Source organism: Salminus brasiliensis, chromosome 6 (assembly GCF_030463535.1).
Source record: "Salminus brasiliensis chromosome 6, fSalBra1.hap2, whole genome shotgun sequence".
In the NCBI taxonomy this organism is placed as follows: Eukaryota; Metazoa; Chordata; class Actinopteri; order Characiformes; family Bryconidae; genus Salminus; species Salminus brasiliensis.
In genome coordinates, this window is record NC_132883.1 from 45,662,860 (window position 1) to 45,679,281 (window position 16,422).

Genomic DNA, 16,422 nt, shown 5'->3' on the forward strand with positions numbered 1-16,422 from the left:
CTTCCACTGTTCAATAATAACACCACCCACAGCTGATGGAGGAAGATCTAGGAGGGAGGAGATTTCACCAGCTGACTTGTTGTTGGTGCAGCGGGGTCTCCTATTACATACAGAACCACGCTGGAGTTCAGTGAGCTCTTCAGAACCTCCCGTTCTTTCACTGATGTGTGGAAGAAAGACAGACTGCAGGACTAGAGGCTGGAGTTTATACACCTGTAGCTGAATGGGACTGAATCACACACCTGAATTCAGTGATTAAGAGGGGTGTCCCAATACTTTTGTCCATACAGTACACTTTAGCATTAGTTTTGTTAGGGGGGTTGCAGTTGGGGGGAGGGGGGGGTGTTGCTGCTGTGGTTGACAGACAGCAGCTTAATCACAGATTCTGTAGGCGGCCCAGCAAGCGGCCCCCGAGTGGTGAATGTGGACCGGCCTGAGAACCGGGGGGAGGTGGGTCGGTGCGGTGGTTAGTGCGAGGGGCAGACGGGCTAACGTCCCGAACTGTTAGCAGAGCTCACCTGTGAGAGAGAAGCTCAGAACAGGGCCGTTTCTGTTGGGTTCGCCTGGAGACTGACAAAAGACTGGAATGTAGAGCGGAGTTAGTGAAAGAGCGCGAGAGGGGGAGGGAGGGAGGGTGTATGGGACGAGGGGGAGAGAAAGAGAGAGAGAGAGAGAGAGAAAAGGAGAGATGGGGCAAAGTTTGGAGAGCGGGGGAGCCTTTCTGAGGAGAGAAAAGAAGAAAGAGAGAGAGAGACAATGAGGAGTGGAGGGACGGGGGAGTTTAGGGGGAGTGAAGAAGGTTGGGGAGGACAAGGAGAAACGCTTCTGACAAAACTGTCCAAAAGTCTTTGGACAGAATGAAATAGAAAGACAGTAAAAATAGAATAAAGTTGGGTTTTTTTGGTGTTTTTATAAAAGTTATTGATATTATTGATTGATGAAAGTCTTAAGATCAGCTCAAACATTTCGATGGCTTCAGAATGAATGTATAATATTAAAATGATGCTGTTTAATTAGAAAATGTGGCTGTAAACACCGGCCTAAGTCCAAATAATGTACATAACAACGTTCTGACGGATCTAGAGCCACTTCTGTTGTATAAAAGCCTGATTTTATTTAGATTTCTTAAACTTTTCTAAGCTAATAAACAGTTTTCACATTAAATAAACAACAACAAATAAACAGAGTAAACAGTTTCAGAGCTCTACTGTGAAAGTAAATGGAAAAGTTGAGCGGGGCGTTCGGTGCAGGTGGGAGATGGAGAGTTCGGGGGACTTGTAGAGAAGTGGGTCTGTGTTTTTTTTTGGGGGGGGGCGGTCGATGAGCGAGAGAGGGAGAGAGAGAAAAGAGGGGGAGATGGATGGGCTAAAGTTGGTGGGGTGAGTTTGGGCAGGGTGGTGGGGGGAGAAGCACTTGAATCTGAATTAATCTGATGGAACAGCTGCTCCTGCCCCGGACCCCCCCCCCACTGCCCCGTTACCACGGTGACCTACCCATCTATTGTCCCCAAGTAATTCAGCGGGCAAAAGGTTTTGTTGTGTGGTTTGCGTGTGTGTGTGTGTGAGAGAGAGAGAGAGAGAGAGAGAGAGAGGGCGGGAGGAAAAGATTGTATGTGTGTGTGTGTGTGTGTGTGTGTGTGTGTGTGTGGGTTTTCATATATTTTCAGGACTTTATAGAAAGACAGGACTAATTCACAGTTCTGAAGTTAAGACTAGGAGTAGGATTAGGATTAGCATCCTCAGTACACATATAATAATATGGGGCATATTATTATTACATATAGATAATCACAAAGTTAAATAGACAAAAGTATTGGGACACCCCTCTTAATCACTGACTTCAGGTGTCTGATTCAGTCCCATTCAGCTACAGGTGTATAAACTCCAGCCTCTAGTCCTGCAGTCTGTCTTTCTTCCACACATCAGTGAAAGAACGAGAGGTTCTGAAGAGCTCACTGAACTCCAGCGTGGTTCTGTATGTAATAGGAGACACCGCTGCACCAACAACAAGTCAGCTGGTGAAATTTAGACCTTCCCTCCTAGATCTTCCTCCATCAGCTGTGGGTGGTGTTATTATTATTGAACAGTGGAAGAGTTTAGGAGGAACAGCTCACAGAGAGCAGCTCAGCCACAGAGTGTCTGTCAGACCACGTAAAGTTACAGAGCGGGGTCAGGGCCGAGTGCTGAGCTCAGAGCAGAGTGCAGAAAAGCCTCCAACTGACTCAGTAACTGCAGCAGAGCTCCAGACCTGCTGCTGCTGGTAGAGCTTAGAGCAAAGAGTGACCGGCTCCAGATTAATAATGACTATGGGTTTAGAATAGGACGTCATATAAAAGCTCCTGTTTGTCCTGACAAGGAATATAAACAGGTGTGTTTGTGTGTGTATGGGAGGAGGCTTTGCTCATTACTAGAACTTCACAATAACAACACCACATTTAGAGCTGGTGTCCACTTCAAACAGGCCAAAACTCACCCCCTCGTTTCACACTGGAAAAAAAAACAGCACCTTTATTCCCCTCAGTCTTTGCTGCAGGGCCGTCCACTCGTTTGATCAGGACGTTCTTGAGCTTTATATGTGGAATGCAGCGAGAGAGGGAGAGAGAGAGAGAGATGAAGCCTCAGCCACCCAGGGAAGTTCCAGATTAGTTTGCCTCACTGGACACTTTGTAAGCTGGCCTGCTTTGGACGGGGCGGAGGGTGGGTGGAGGGGTGGGGGTGTGGGGGTGGAGAGAGAGACAGGGAGGGAACTGTGGAGAGAAGAGAACAGGGAGGAAAAGAAGGACTGGTGTTGCGCCATTAAAATGTCCTCATTAACTTAAAGTAATAACTCCTCAATTATCCAGAAGCCCAATTAGAAGGGGGTCATTAGTGTCCACTTGTAGGGGACGGGACGTGCTGGTTGGGGAACGGGTCTAAAAGAGCTAGTCTGGACTGACTGACCAGAGCAGAGGCGTTTGTGAGCAGCTCGATGTGTAGTGTGGTAATGAGTACTGCGGTGTTGGTCAGGCCTATTCTCTGGTCAGGCAGCACAGATACACTAAATCACACTGCAATATATGGACAAAAGTATTGGGACACCTGCTTGTTCATCGCTTCTTCTGAAATCAGGGATATTTAAAAAAAGTGCTTCTCCATCTTCTGTGGGAGTAACTGTCTCTACTGTCCAGAGAAGAAGACTTTCTACTAGATTTTGGAGGAGGAGCATTGCTGTGAGGATTTGATTGCATTGAGCGACAAGAGCTTTGTTAGTTACGTGTTAGGGAGATGTTGGATGATCACCATCCCAATTCATCCCATCCAAAAGTCCTGGATGGAGCTTCACCATCATTCCATCATTCCTGCTCAGTGCTGGGGGGCTTTATACCCCTCTAGCCCACGCCTGGCATTATTAGGCAGCATGGAGCCACTAGGGTCATGGTGTTTATCTGCTCCAGAGAGTCCTATTCTATTGGCAGTACTTCTTCTCTACAGGGACTAGACAAGCTGTGTGTGCATTTGCACATCTGTGTAAATCAGCAATGGCTGCAACTTAAAATAGCTGAATGTGTTCATTAGAAGAGGCGTCCACAAACACCTCCCCCAGCTAGGCGTCCAGCACTACCCTGTGTTCACACACACACACACACACACACTCACATGCTCACAATCATATGCACCCACATGCATAAACACACACAGTGGCTCACAACCCTTTGACCCTCACCTTTGACCTTTAGACCTGAGCTGTCTGAAGACGTCTGTCCGAATAGCCACAGTGACACATGCCCTTAGATACACACACACACAGATATACACACACTCGCTCTCATCAGTGCACACACACACACAGGCCTTCTAAAATATCATTTAACACACACACACACACACACACATACACACACACACACACTGTGTGCTGGAACTCTATCTGCGTGTGAATAAGCGATGCTGGCAGCCTGTGATATTTACTCCATTATGACCTTATTACAGTTAGAACACACAGTGTGTGTGTTAAGGTGTGTGTTAAGGTGTGTGTTAAGGTGTGTGTTAGAGTGTGTTAGTGTGTGTGCTGGAGTATTCCAGAGTGTGTTAGTGTGTGTTAGTGTCAGAAGGTAGGGCTCAGAGCAGGTGGGAGAGTCATGTGTGTGTGTGTGTGTGTTTGTGTGTGTGTGTGTGTATGTGTGTGTAAACAGTGTTTTGGATGCTGAGCTAGACTGTGTGTATTCCCGTGTGTTACTCGAGCCGGAGCTGTGCGCTAATGACGGGGTTGTAGGAGTGTGTAAGCCACTGATACACACCGCAGCTCCAGCGTCTTGTGTGTTTGTGGGGGGGGCAGCTTTTAAAGGGGCTGTGTCCCCCAAACTCGTGAGGTTCTCTGTAGAAGAGTCCCCACAAACTGCCTGTCCTCACTGTCTCATGGTTGTGACATCACAGCCACAAACATGAGCCGTTCACAGTGTAGCTTTAGGGAGCATGTGTTTTCACGATGCAACCAATCGGGACAGAGCTCATTTGCATAATCACCTCACATTACATTACATTTACATCAGTGTCATTGCAAGGGAATATTTTAGACATATTAGCAGGGATGTGAGTTTTGCTGTAACACAATATTTGCATTATTATTATTACTATTATTATTAATAATAACAGTAATAGATTTCTATAATAAAATATATATGTTATATGTAAAATAATATATATAAAAATATATTGTGCTTTTAGACACTTTTTATATTATATTATATATTTGTGTTTTTACATTACACAAAAAGATCAATAAATAAAGAATAATTTTATTGAATGTAAATTTTATTTAAATGTTATTAACTTCTTAACTTTCATTAACTTGTTAGTTATAAAAAGTTTTAATAAATATAAATTCATTCAGAATAATGTATATTACTAAAGGTAATTAAAATGTTATGCTACATTTAAACATGTATTCATGCTTTTTCTGTTAGTTTATTTATATAATTTATTTTAATTTATTTCATATTTGTTGTGATCAAACAGTAGCAGTGATAGATTATTATTATTATTATAGTAATAGATAATTATTATTAATAATAACAATATTGAATAATCCAGTGCTACAGGTGTGGGGCAGTGGATGTACACAGTCAGGTGTGGTATTAGAGTGTAGTGTCCTTTGGTAAGGTCAGTACTGTGTGTGTGTTGTTGGTCAAGCCTGTTGTGGTGTGTGTAACACTGTGGAGGGTTTATGTTCTAATTAGAGTGTAATAAATCTCTCTCTTCCTCTCTCTCTCTCTCTCTCTCTCTCTCTCTCTCTCCCCCCCACCCCTCTGTTGCTGTTTCCTGTAGGTGGATGATGCCATGCTTATGTTTGATAAGACCACCAACAGACACAGAGGTGAGTCACTCTGATCCAATGTCTCTCTCTCTCTCTCTCTCTCTCTCTCTCTCTCTCTCTGCAGGATCAGCGATAGGTGAGGGGGGAGGTGGAGTAATTAGTGGGTTTGTTAATCGTTGGGGGGGTTTTAGGCTAAACCTTCGTTAAGCCCCACTCCCCTCCCGCTTCTGTCCCACAGCTGATCGATCAGGACAGGAGGAGGGAGGGACCTGGTGAGCAGGACAGATGAGAGGGATAAAATGATCATAAAGACAAGCTTCTAAAAAGAGTTTAGAATTAACCCTTTAAACTCCTCAGCTGACCTCTCCAGACTCCGCCCACTAATGTGTTCTTCTGTAGCTGCTGTTGTGACGTCAGACAAGCTTCCTGAACCCTGTTAAAATCCCATTCAACCCTAATGAGAGACTGTAGCTCCGCCTCCTCAGTGTATATCACAATACCTACATTTAGAGCATTATTAATATTCACCCTAATGAGAGACTGTAGCTCCGCCTCCTCAGTGTATATCCCAATACTTACATTTAGAGCGTTATTAATATTCACCCTAATGAGAGACTGTAGCTCCGCCTCCTCAGTGTATATCACAATACCTACATTTAGAGCGTTATTAATATTCACCCTAATGAGAGACTGTAGCTCCGCCTCCTCAGTGTATATCACAATACCTACATTTAGAGCGTTATTAATATTCACCCTAATGAGGGACTGTAGCTCCGCCTCCTCAGTGTATATCACAATACCTACATTTAGAGCGTTATTAATATTCACCCTAATGAGAGACTGTAGCTCCGGCTCCTCAGTGTATATCTCAATACCTACATTTAGAGCGTTATTAATATTCACCCTAATGAGAGACTGTAGCTCCGCCTCCTCAGTGTATATCACAATACCTACATTTAGAGCGTTATTAATATTCACCCTAATGAGAGACTGTAGCTCCGCCTCCTCAGTGTATATCACAATACCTACATTTAGAGCGTTATTAATATTCACCCTAATGAGAGACTGTAGCTCCGCCTCCTCAGTGTATATCACAATACCTACATTTAGAGCGTTATTAATATTCACCCTAATGAGAGACTGTAGCTCCTCCTCCTCAGTGTATATCACAATACCTACATTTAGAGCGTTATTAATATTCACCCTAATGAGAGACTGTAGCTCCTCCTCCTCAGTGTATATCACAATACCTACATTTAGAGCGTTATTAATATTCACCCTAATGAGAGACTGTAGCTCCGCCTCCTCAGTGTATATCTCAATACCTACATTTAGAGCGTTATTAATATTCACCCTAATGAGAGACTGTAGCTCCGCCTCCTCAGTGTATATCACAATACCTACATTTAGAGCGTTATTAATATTCACCCTAATGAGAGACTGTAGCTCCGCCTCCTCAGTGTATATCACAATACCTACATTTAGAGCGTTATTGATATTCACCCTAATGAGAGACTGTAGCTCCGCCTCCTCAGTGTATATCACAATACCTACATTTAGAGCGTTATTGATATTCACCCTAATGAGAGACTGTAGCTCCGCCTCCTCAGTGTATATCACAATACCTACATTTAGAGCGTTATTAATATTCACCCTAATGAGAGACTGTAGCTCCGCCTCCTCAGTGTATATCACAATACCTACATTTAGAGCGTTATTAATATTCACCCTAATGAGAGACTGTAGCTCCTCCTCCTCAGTGTATATCACAATACCTACATTTAGAGCGTTATTAATATTCACCCTAATGAGAGACTGTAGCTCCTCCTCCTCAGTGTATATCACAATACCTACATTTAGAGCGTTATTAATATTCACCCTAATGAGAGACTGTAGCTCCTCCTCCTCAGTGTATATCACAATACCTACATTTAGAGCGTTATTAATATTCACCCTAATGAGAGACTGTAGCTCCTCCTCCTCAGTGTATATCACAATACCTACATTTAGAGCGTTATTAATATTCACCCTAATGAGAGACTGTAGCTCCTCCTCCTCAGTGTATATCACAATACCTACATTTAGAGCGTTATTAATATTCACCCTAATGAGAGACTGTAGCTCCTCCTCCTCAGTGTATATCACAATACCTACATTTAGAGCGTTATTAATATTCACCCTAATGAGAGACTGTAGCTCCTCCTCCTCAGTGTATATCACAGTACCTACATTTAGAGCGTTATTAATATTCACCCTAATGAGAGACTGTAGCTCCTCCTCCTCAGTGTATATCACAATACCTACAGTGATTGACTTCCACGCGGTTTGGGAGGAGTGTGTGCTGGTTTAGCCCTGTTAGCATGGTGCTAATTGCTTTGCCTCGTGTGTTTAATGCTTCTCCAGGGTTCGGCTTCGTGACTTTCGAGAACGAGGACGTGGTGGAGAAAGTGTGCGAGATCCACTTCCATGAGATCAACAATAAGATGGTGAGGACGGGGGGCACTGGCTGGTCTGGTTTGAGCCTGCTGTTGAGGCTCTATTGTGTGTCTCTGTCTTCGGGGCGTGGACTGAACCATTGTTGCCTTCTTTCTTCTCGTGTTGTTTTACGGCGCTGACCACAGGTGGAGTGCAAGAAGGCCCAGCCCAAGGAAGTGATGTCACCGGCAGGGTCATCAAGGGGCCGTGCGCGGGTCATGCCGTACGGGATGGACGCATTCATGCTGGGGATAGGCATGCTGGGTAAGTCACGTGTTCTAAAACTTGAGAGTCTGGGAAGAGTGGCTCAGGGCTGGAGAGAAAAATGGGGATCTGCTGGCACCTGGAGGTTGCAGTGAGAATGACACGAGTATTAATAATATTAAGGGAGCAGGATTGGGGCCTTCTTTTGAACAGTACTCTGATAATGGGATTAATATGGGAATCAGCAGGCGTTTAGGTGTGTGTCCGGTACCTGAAGCTGACCATTAATCTTCAGAAAAGCAAATAGCTAATTTTACTAAATGCTTAGAATACAGCAATAATTAATATGATTTATTTATATTTCTCTTATTCTGATTCAGATTATAGATATATTGCCTTAAAGATGGTTTAAACACCTGAAACATATTATTATTAGTATTGACGATGGAATATGGGGGAAAATGGGCGTGGCCAATTATGACAACTATTCCATTTTTATTTTCCTTTTAAAACCACCCAAAGAGAAATAATGCTGTAAATAAAGCGTATTATAAATTGTGAAAAAATAGAATTATTTGTAGTATGAACACAAAAGCCAAAAAAAAGTCTATATACTAATGTAATAATATATATAACATAAAAATAAATATAAATAAATGATGTATACAGTATATAAACAAATATAATAAATTCTTGTGTTATTATATTATATATAGTAAACTCTGACAGCACTGTATTATACACCACTGCTTATATATACAACTGTAATGATTATTTTCTGTGTTTCTCTCTCAGGTTATCCTGGTTTCCAGGCAGCGACGTACACCGGCCGTAGTTACACCAGCCTCACTCCCGGATACACATATCAGTTCCCAGGTAAAACCACACACCTTCTATATGAGCGTTAATTGGCTAGGGGTGGGAAACAGTTCAATACAACATGACCTCATTATCTATCATGTTTTTGTGAAACCGTCAATCTGACAAAAATATTATTTTATTATTATTAATAATAGACTGATCATTTACTAAACGCCATTACTTTCCTAGTCCACTAGATGGTGCTAGAATTCCTCTGCTGTTTTGGAGCCCGGTGTTTCTGAGTACCCCTACTTTAGGGAAGGGGTTCTACAGGGACTGTAATCTTGAATCTAGAACCTTTAATCATTCCCACCCCTATTATCATTAATACAGAACTGTTAGCATTTTACAGAACATAACGGACCACACACACACACTGGCTGCTTGTAAATCTCAAGGGGGGGGTAACAGTAACACTCCTCTTTTGTAGGTGATGCATTAATACAGTAGATGCCCAGGTTGTAGTGTGTGTGTGATTGTCACTTTTTACATGTGTTGTATTATCCCTCTAGTGTGTGTGTGTGTGTGTGTGTGTGTCTAAACAGCTCTTGTGTGTTTGTTTCTGTTCTAGAATTCCACTTAGAGAGGACCCCCCTCCTGACTTCACCCCACCCCCCTGAGCTCACAGGTTAGTGCCTCTCTGAGCTTTACAAGCATGCTAACCTCGCTAACACACACACACACACACACATACCACAGTACTACAGTTGATGCTGTACCACCCGGGTCATTATTAAATTAAATTTAAGAGAGAAAATACAGTATATATGAATAATTCTGTCTGTATATATATATATATTAATATACTCAAAAGTTTAGACCCCCTGTTCAAACTCCATGTGTTGTGGAAGTCTACAGCCTACAGAGACAAACCTCAGTAAACACTGTTACTGTTTATTTACTCAATTAACTGATAGTTTAATAAACATAATATGCAAAAGTAATGGCCCCTCAAATGTGTTTATTAAACAGTAAACAGAGAGAAACTGCTGAACATCACAGCATTTGCCCACATATTTGTGTAAGACGTAATAGCTTGAAGGTGGTGATCATTATATGGCCTAAATTAAAATATAAATAAAATATACATGTTAAATATACGTTTTAGCCTGTTTGCCAAACACAAATAATAATCAAAACATTTGATATTTGCTGTATTGTTACTGTGGTTTGTACTGAAGCACTGTGTAAACAGTTCATCCAGTTTTCCATTCAAATGTTTTTAATTCAGTTAAATAAAGTGAATTGAATTGAAGTGAAGTCTGAGATCTGTTGTATTATATATAAGTATATTTATGTAGTAATATAATGTATTATATGTATGGAAGCGTCTATGTGTATTAATAATTTGACCCATATGTACTCTATATAGTTTCTGTCATGCAAAAACACTTTTCTCCATAATAAGAAATTTGCAGTGGTTCTTTATACTGTATCAGAATTTCATAATGAACGGACCAATAGAAATGCTCCAGAATGACAATTGACAAAAGCTGCTGTTCTGGAGATACAAGGTTTTTGCAGGACATCGCGGATATGTATATATATATATATATATATATATATATATATATATATATTGATTTAGTGTTTTATATATAAATATGTTGTATGTATGTACATTTTATTATGTTTGTATGTTGATGTATTTGTGTGTGTGTGTGTGTGTGTGTGTGTGTAGCCATCCCCCTGACAGCGTATAACCCAATGGCAGCAGCAGCAGCTGCAGCAGCTGTGGTCAGAGGTGAGTGGGATTGTTGTTTGTTGTTATTCTCTTTAGACCACACACACTCAATCACACCGCTCACACACTCGATCATACCGCTCACACACTCGATCATACCGCTCACACACTCGGCCACATTGCTCATGCAGAAACCTCGGCTTTCACTTTCTCGCGCCAGACTTCAAAGGAGCAGACAGATGGCAGTTCAGATCTGCTGGTCAGTCAGAGCGCGTGGTTTCAGCCTCTGAGGTGTTTCTGCAGAGCGCTGGCTGGCTGACTCAGTGGAGGTGCAGCAGAACCGCAGTAATATAGGCAGAAAGGTAAACAGGCGTCAGCAGGCTCTGTGAACCCACCTCCTGACCACACTGATCTCAGCTGGGTAACACCGGCACGGTTCTGATTACTCCACCGATTTCTCAAATTTCTCTGCACAGCTCAGAGTCTGAGATGAACTGGTTTGGTGTGAATTGTGCTTCACCCATACTGTTGATCAGGCTTCTTCTGAATTCTGTAGTTTTTGTAGCTCTGCTTAATTTTGATTTTGAGATTCTTTAGTTGGTCTTTAAAGCTTTACTGAATCATCACTTCATACACCTCCTACGTCCAAAAGTGTCTGCAATCCTATTTCACTTTCTGAACACTATTAACAGTATTAAATGCAACTAAACTGAAAAGAAGAAAATATAATATAAATGTAATAATAAATAAAACTAAATATTTTTTGGTATTATCTTTTCTGTTTTTTTTATTCTGTTTTTTCCTTCTTTTATTTACTTTTATTGTTTTTGTTATGATCATTTTACTGTTTATATTATTGTATGTTTCATTAATGAATGTTGTGAAGCACTTTAAGCTGCAATATGTGTATTTATATATATATATATATATATATATATATATATATATATAATAGCTCTGCCGTTACTATGATAACTCTGCTCTCAGTTAATCTGTCAATCTGTCTATGTCTTCTCTAGGCTCCGCCCCCTCTCGCTCTGCTGGCTTCCTGAGCACCAGCAGCCCTGGACCAATGGCAGATCTTTACGGGACGACCAGTCAGGAATCGACGGTCAGCAGCTACATCAGTGCCGCAAGCCCCGCCCCCAGCACTGGGTTCAGCCACAGCCTCGGAGTAAGTGTCCAAACACACACACACAAATAAACACACACCACTGGATGTGGAACAACTCAGACTCCGCTCACACCTGGTCACTTCATCTGCCTTGATTATCAGGATTATAACTGGATCAGGCCGAACCACATAAAACTGCAGGTGTGAACTCACCTGCATTTAGACCAGATACTTATCCCACCAATTAAACCAGTTCAGGAGGACGTCTGAGATGCATCTGATCCACATTATAGCAGTGCAAACACACCAACCTCTCCAAGACACATTCCACAACTCCAAACCCCTCCCAGTACAACCAAAACATCTCCCAGTGCAACCAAAACATCTCCCAGTACAACCCAAACCCCTCCTAATACAACCAAAACCCCTCCCAGTACAACCAAAACATCTCCCAGTACAACCAAAACATCTCCCAGTACAACCCAAACCCCTCCTAATACAGCCCAAATATCTCCCAGTACAACCCAAACACCTCCTAATACAACCAAAACCCCTCCCAGTACAACCAAAACCTCTCCCAGTACAACCAAAACATTTCCTAGTACAACCAAAACCCCTCCCAGTACAACCAAAACATTTCCTAGTACAACCAAAACCCCTCCTAATACAACCAAAACATCTCCCAGTACAACCAAAACCACTCCCAGTACAACCCTAACATCTCCCAGTACAACCCAAACCCCTCCCAGTACAACCCATACATCTCCCAGTACAACCAAAACCCCTCCTAATACAACCCAAACATCTCAGAGTACAACCAAAACCCCTCCTAATACAACCCTAACATCTCCCAGTACAACCCAAACACCTCCTAATACAACCCTAACATCTCCCAGTACAACCCAAACACCTCCTAATACAACCCTAACATCTCCCAGTACAACCAGTGAAGTGACGGGGTGTGAGCGGTGATGCTGACAGTGATGTTTCTGGATATGAGAGGGGACATGGGTACTGATTAGTGTCTCTTCTGTCTTCCAGGGTCCTCTGATTGCTACAGCGTTCACTAACGGCTACCACTGAGACAGTGAGTGTCCACTGACTGGACTCCGTTTGTTTCCAAGAGTGTCTAAACTGTAGAAATGGACGAACTGTAAACCTGTAAGATAGTAAAAGTGTGTATGTTCTTTCTCTTAAAGCTGACCGCTCTGATGGACGGCGCTGCCTGCCCTGAGCCAGTCCCACACTTTTACAGCAAACTACACTAGAGTTTCTGCATTTCTCTCACATCACCAGTACTAACACACACTCTCTCTCTGTCTCTCTCTCTGTCTCTCTCTCTGTCTCTCTCTCTCTTTAACCGAAGGGCATGTAAATATTTAGATTATTTTCTGGTTCGAACAAAAAGCATTTTTAAAAAAGACGCCGCTGTACGCTTTCCTCTTATAAATATCTTCAATCTTCCTGTTTTTCCTTTTTATCGCAAAATGCTGTTTCCTTTTGTTATGAAATTTATTCATGTGTTTTTCAAGACACTGTAGGTTTACATTTGTAGAGTGATTTTTTAGACGTTAACAGTTTTACAGGAGCAATAATATTATTAATAATATCAACAATAATAAGGATAATAATAACAATGTGTCCCTGTTACACTTTTGGATTTTTTTTTAAAAGGGGACACGATGAATTTAAGATGATACATTTTCTACGGAAAAGAAAATATTGGAAGGAATGTTTCAAAAAATGTATATTTTGGTAGTTTTGCAACTGGATTTATGATATGATTGATCATGATCATAGCAATGTTATTAACCAAGGACATATTTTTCATTAGATTTGAGCTTGTTGTTTTTCTTGTAAAGGATTTTAAACGCTGTCTTCTGGATCTTGTTGAGGTCACTTGGAAAAACGTTTCATTGTGGAAAACATCTGTGATGTGTGATTTTGTTTGTGTGAGTCTTAACACGCAAGTTTTTGTACACTTAACACACACGAGACGTCTTTAACACACACACGCACGTATGCGCGAGACGGTCTTTGTTTCTTTAAATGTAATATTTTGACCTTTTGGCTTCATTTTCTCTTTTTCTTTTTTTTTTGAACTTGAAACGTGTTTGTTTTGTGTGCTGTTGAAGAAAGTGTGTGTGTGTGTGTGTATGTGTATGACAGGCTACTAATAATGCTGGAGACTGTGAGAGTGTGTGTGAGTGTGTGTGTATGCGAGTGTGTGTGTGCAGTTGGTGCTGGCATGGTCTAATGTATTCCCTGTATGAGAGGATTTAAAATGTGAATTTAATACTTTTCTAACCTCCACGTTCTGTTTTAAGCGTCGGTTGTTTCTGTTGTCGACTAAACGCGTCGCTCTGATCTGAAACCTCTGTTGATTTGACCTGTTGATCTGAAGGCCCTCGTCCCGCCGCCCGACTGGGTGACGCTAATCACTGCGAACAAAACTGATACTGGGAGAAACTGGGGGTTATTTTTGTTGTGGGGGTTAATAATGACGGCGAGGATGACCGGTCTAGGTCCAGTAACTCCAAAACTCTCAATAATGTCTTCAGTCACACTTCACTGTCTGTACGAAATGGACATTTCAAAATTCCTAATAAATTATTTCAAATATTACAACTCAATCTGTCTGTGTGTGTGTCAGTATATACAATATTTTAATGGTAAAAACTAAAATGATTCATTTTTGCTTTTTTGCATTTTTCAAACTCTTATCTAGCTAGCTACATAATGCTACAAGCTAAGCTAACACTGCTGCGCACCGACATGACCTCGCACAAAGTTTAGCCACATTTATTAAATTATTTGTTTATAAATTATTTTTTATTTAAGCGTTCATTATGAACTATTACAGGATCTGTACTGCTGCCAAACACATTTTATTAACCTTTTTTATTTATTAAAGATTAAAGCTGTTTGAGGTGTTTTAGGTTGGATCAGCCTCACAGGGACAGTAGCTAGCTTAGTGTTAGCTTAGCATTTAGCTCACATTTACTTATTAACATTTGTATTCTGTGTTATTGACAACCTGCTAATTCTGAGAATGCAGAGATATTCAGGAGAACATGTAGCGACGTAGGCCGCAGAAATTATTAGGCGTTCGGCTAGCCGTGACCCTCAGGGTAGAATCGCTGGAAAAGGAGGGTACTGAGTAACGTCTAGATTCTAGCTAGAACATCTGTCATCCAGCTTCTCTCAGCACAGGACCTGCAGCGGGTCAGTCTTCTTTTTCTAATCGTCCAGTTTTTGTGTTTTAAGCTTTACATTAAAATAATTCAGAACATCCAGAGTTTAAAATCCATTTTATTATTAATCAAAGAGATTCAGGTTCCACAGCTTCAGCCACGGCGCATCAACAACCCATACAGAATATCACCTCTGACATGACGGGTATTTAAACACACGGCTGTAAATGATGCTGGTAAGTATAATAACTATATAACGGATTTTTCTATAGTTATAAATATATAACTGGACTTCTTATTCACAGGTGCTCAGAATCTGATGGAAATCTCTATCCTGAAAGGGCCGACTCATGCCCCGGTCATAAAGGACAGGACAGTCGTCCATACAGACACTACATTACACTACATTATTTTAAAATGTTCATATTTGTGCATTCATTTATCTTTATGGGTCTAATATTACATATAGCTACATGTTTTCTGGGCCTAAACTGTGGGAATCAGGTTCGTCTGAAAGTGCCAGGTGAGTTCTGTATCTCTGAATCTGTGGTTTTATGCAAATGAGTATAAAACCTCAGTCTTTGTGCACTCCGGGTTTGACTTCACACTGATCTGAAAAAAGTCATGCAAAAGTATTAATATTGTTATTAGTAGTATAACAATCTTTATGTTAAGGTTATGTTCATCTTTATGCTATAATAAAAAGTCCTCTATTTAGACAGAGGACCCGTGTCAGATCCGTGTCTTCTCTAAACAGTAAACCTTTTTTATTTACTAAATGTTATTTTCACACTTTTAATAATTAATGTTGGATTTCCACTGTTTTCTTAAAACAAGAAGCGAAACATGATGAAAGAATATTTTATAGAAAAGAAAAGTAAGAAGGCAGTACTCACCGGGACCTGTCTCTGTTCTGTGCAGCAGTCTGAGAGAGAGAGTGCACAGCTTTAGCTCCACAGCCTCACTCTCTCACCCCTAATCACCCTCCCATTAACACTGCCCCGTCCAGAGGACTGACAGAGGATGAGGATCTACTGGGACTTACATTTGTGTACCAAGCAGAAGACAGAGACAGCGCAGACGGTAAGCAGGGCCGGGATCAGCAGCAGCACCTCCAGAACGAGAGCTTCTGGGTTTGATGGGATGATCAAAACTTCTGCACAGAAATTCAACTTCACATGTATTTCTATAGGATTTTCACTACGAATGTTGTCACAAAGCAGCTTTACAAAGATCCGTCCGGGTCCGAGCCTCTGTTCAGCAAGCTAGAGGCAAGAGGAAGAAACCTTGAGAGGAACCTGTCCTCCTCTGGTTGACACCGGATAATAATAATAATAATAATAATAATAATAATAAACAAAACTGGAATAAAAACAACAAAAAAACTAAACTGAATTAAGAGAAAAATTGCAAATGTGTAGTCAAGCCGTACAAGATAAAAAAAAAAAGTGATAAATGTTGATATATATTAAATTAAGATGAACGGGAAAAAATAAAAAGTATAATTATATTTTTTATTATCTATTATATTATTATTATATATTATATTTATAAATATTGATATATATATTTAATTAAGATGAACAGTGGGAAAATAA

At 41.0% G+C, this 16,422-nt stretch overlaps 1 protein-coding gene across 1 annotated transcript in view; it reads left to right on the forward strand.

The window, feature by feature from the left end:
• msi1b (musashi RNA binding protein 1b) overlaps positions 1–14,263 on the forward strand; it is a 28,544-nt gene extending 14,281 nt beyond the window's left edge. The window contains exons 5-13 of the mRNA XM_072682576.1: positions 5,304–5,352; positions 7,696–7,778; positions 7,914–8,031; positions 8,767–8,847; positions 9,404–9,460; positions 10,514–10,576; positions 11,536–11,690; positions 12,672–12,717; positions 12,830–14,263. Coding sequence (XP_072538677.1) covers positions 5,304–5,352; positions 7,696–7,778; positions 7,914–8,031; positions 8,767–8,847; positions 9,404–9,460; positions 10,514–10,576; positions 11,536–11,690; positions 12,672–12,713 — 648 coding nt within the window. The 3' untranslated portion in view covers positions 12,714–12,717; positions 12,830–14,263. The remainder of the gene's footprint in view (positions 1–5,303; positions 5,353–7,695; positions 7,779–7,913; positions 8,032–8,766; positions 8,848–9,403; positions 9,461–10,513; positions 10,577–11,535; positions 11,691–12,671; positions 12,718–12,829) is intronic.
• Positions 14,264–16,422: the final 2,159 nt, after the last annotated feature.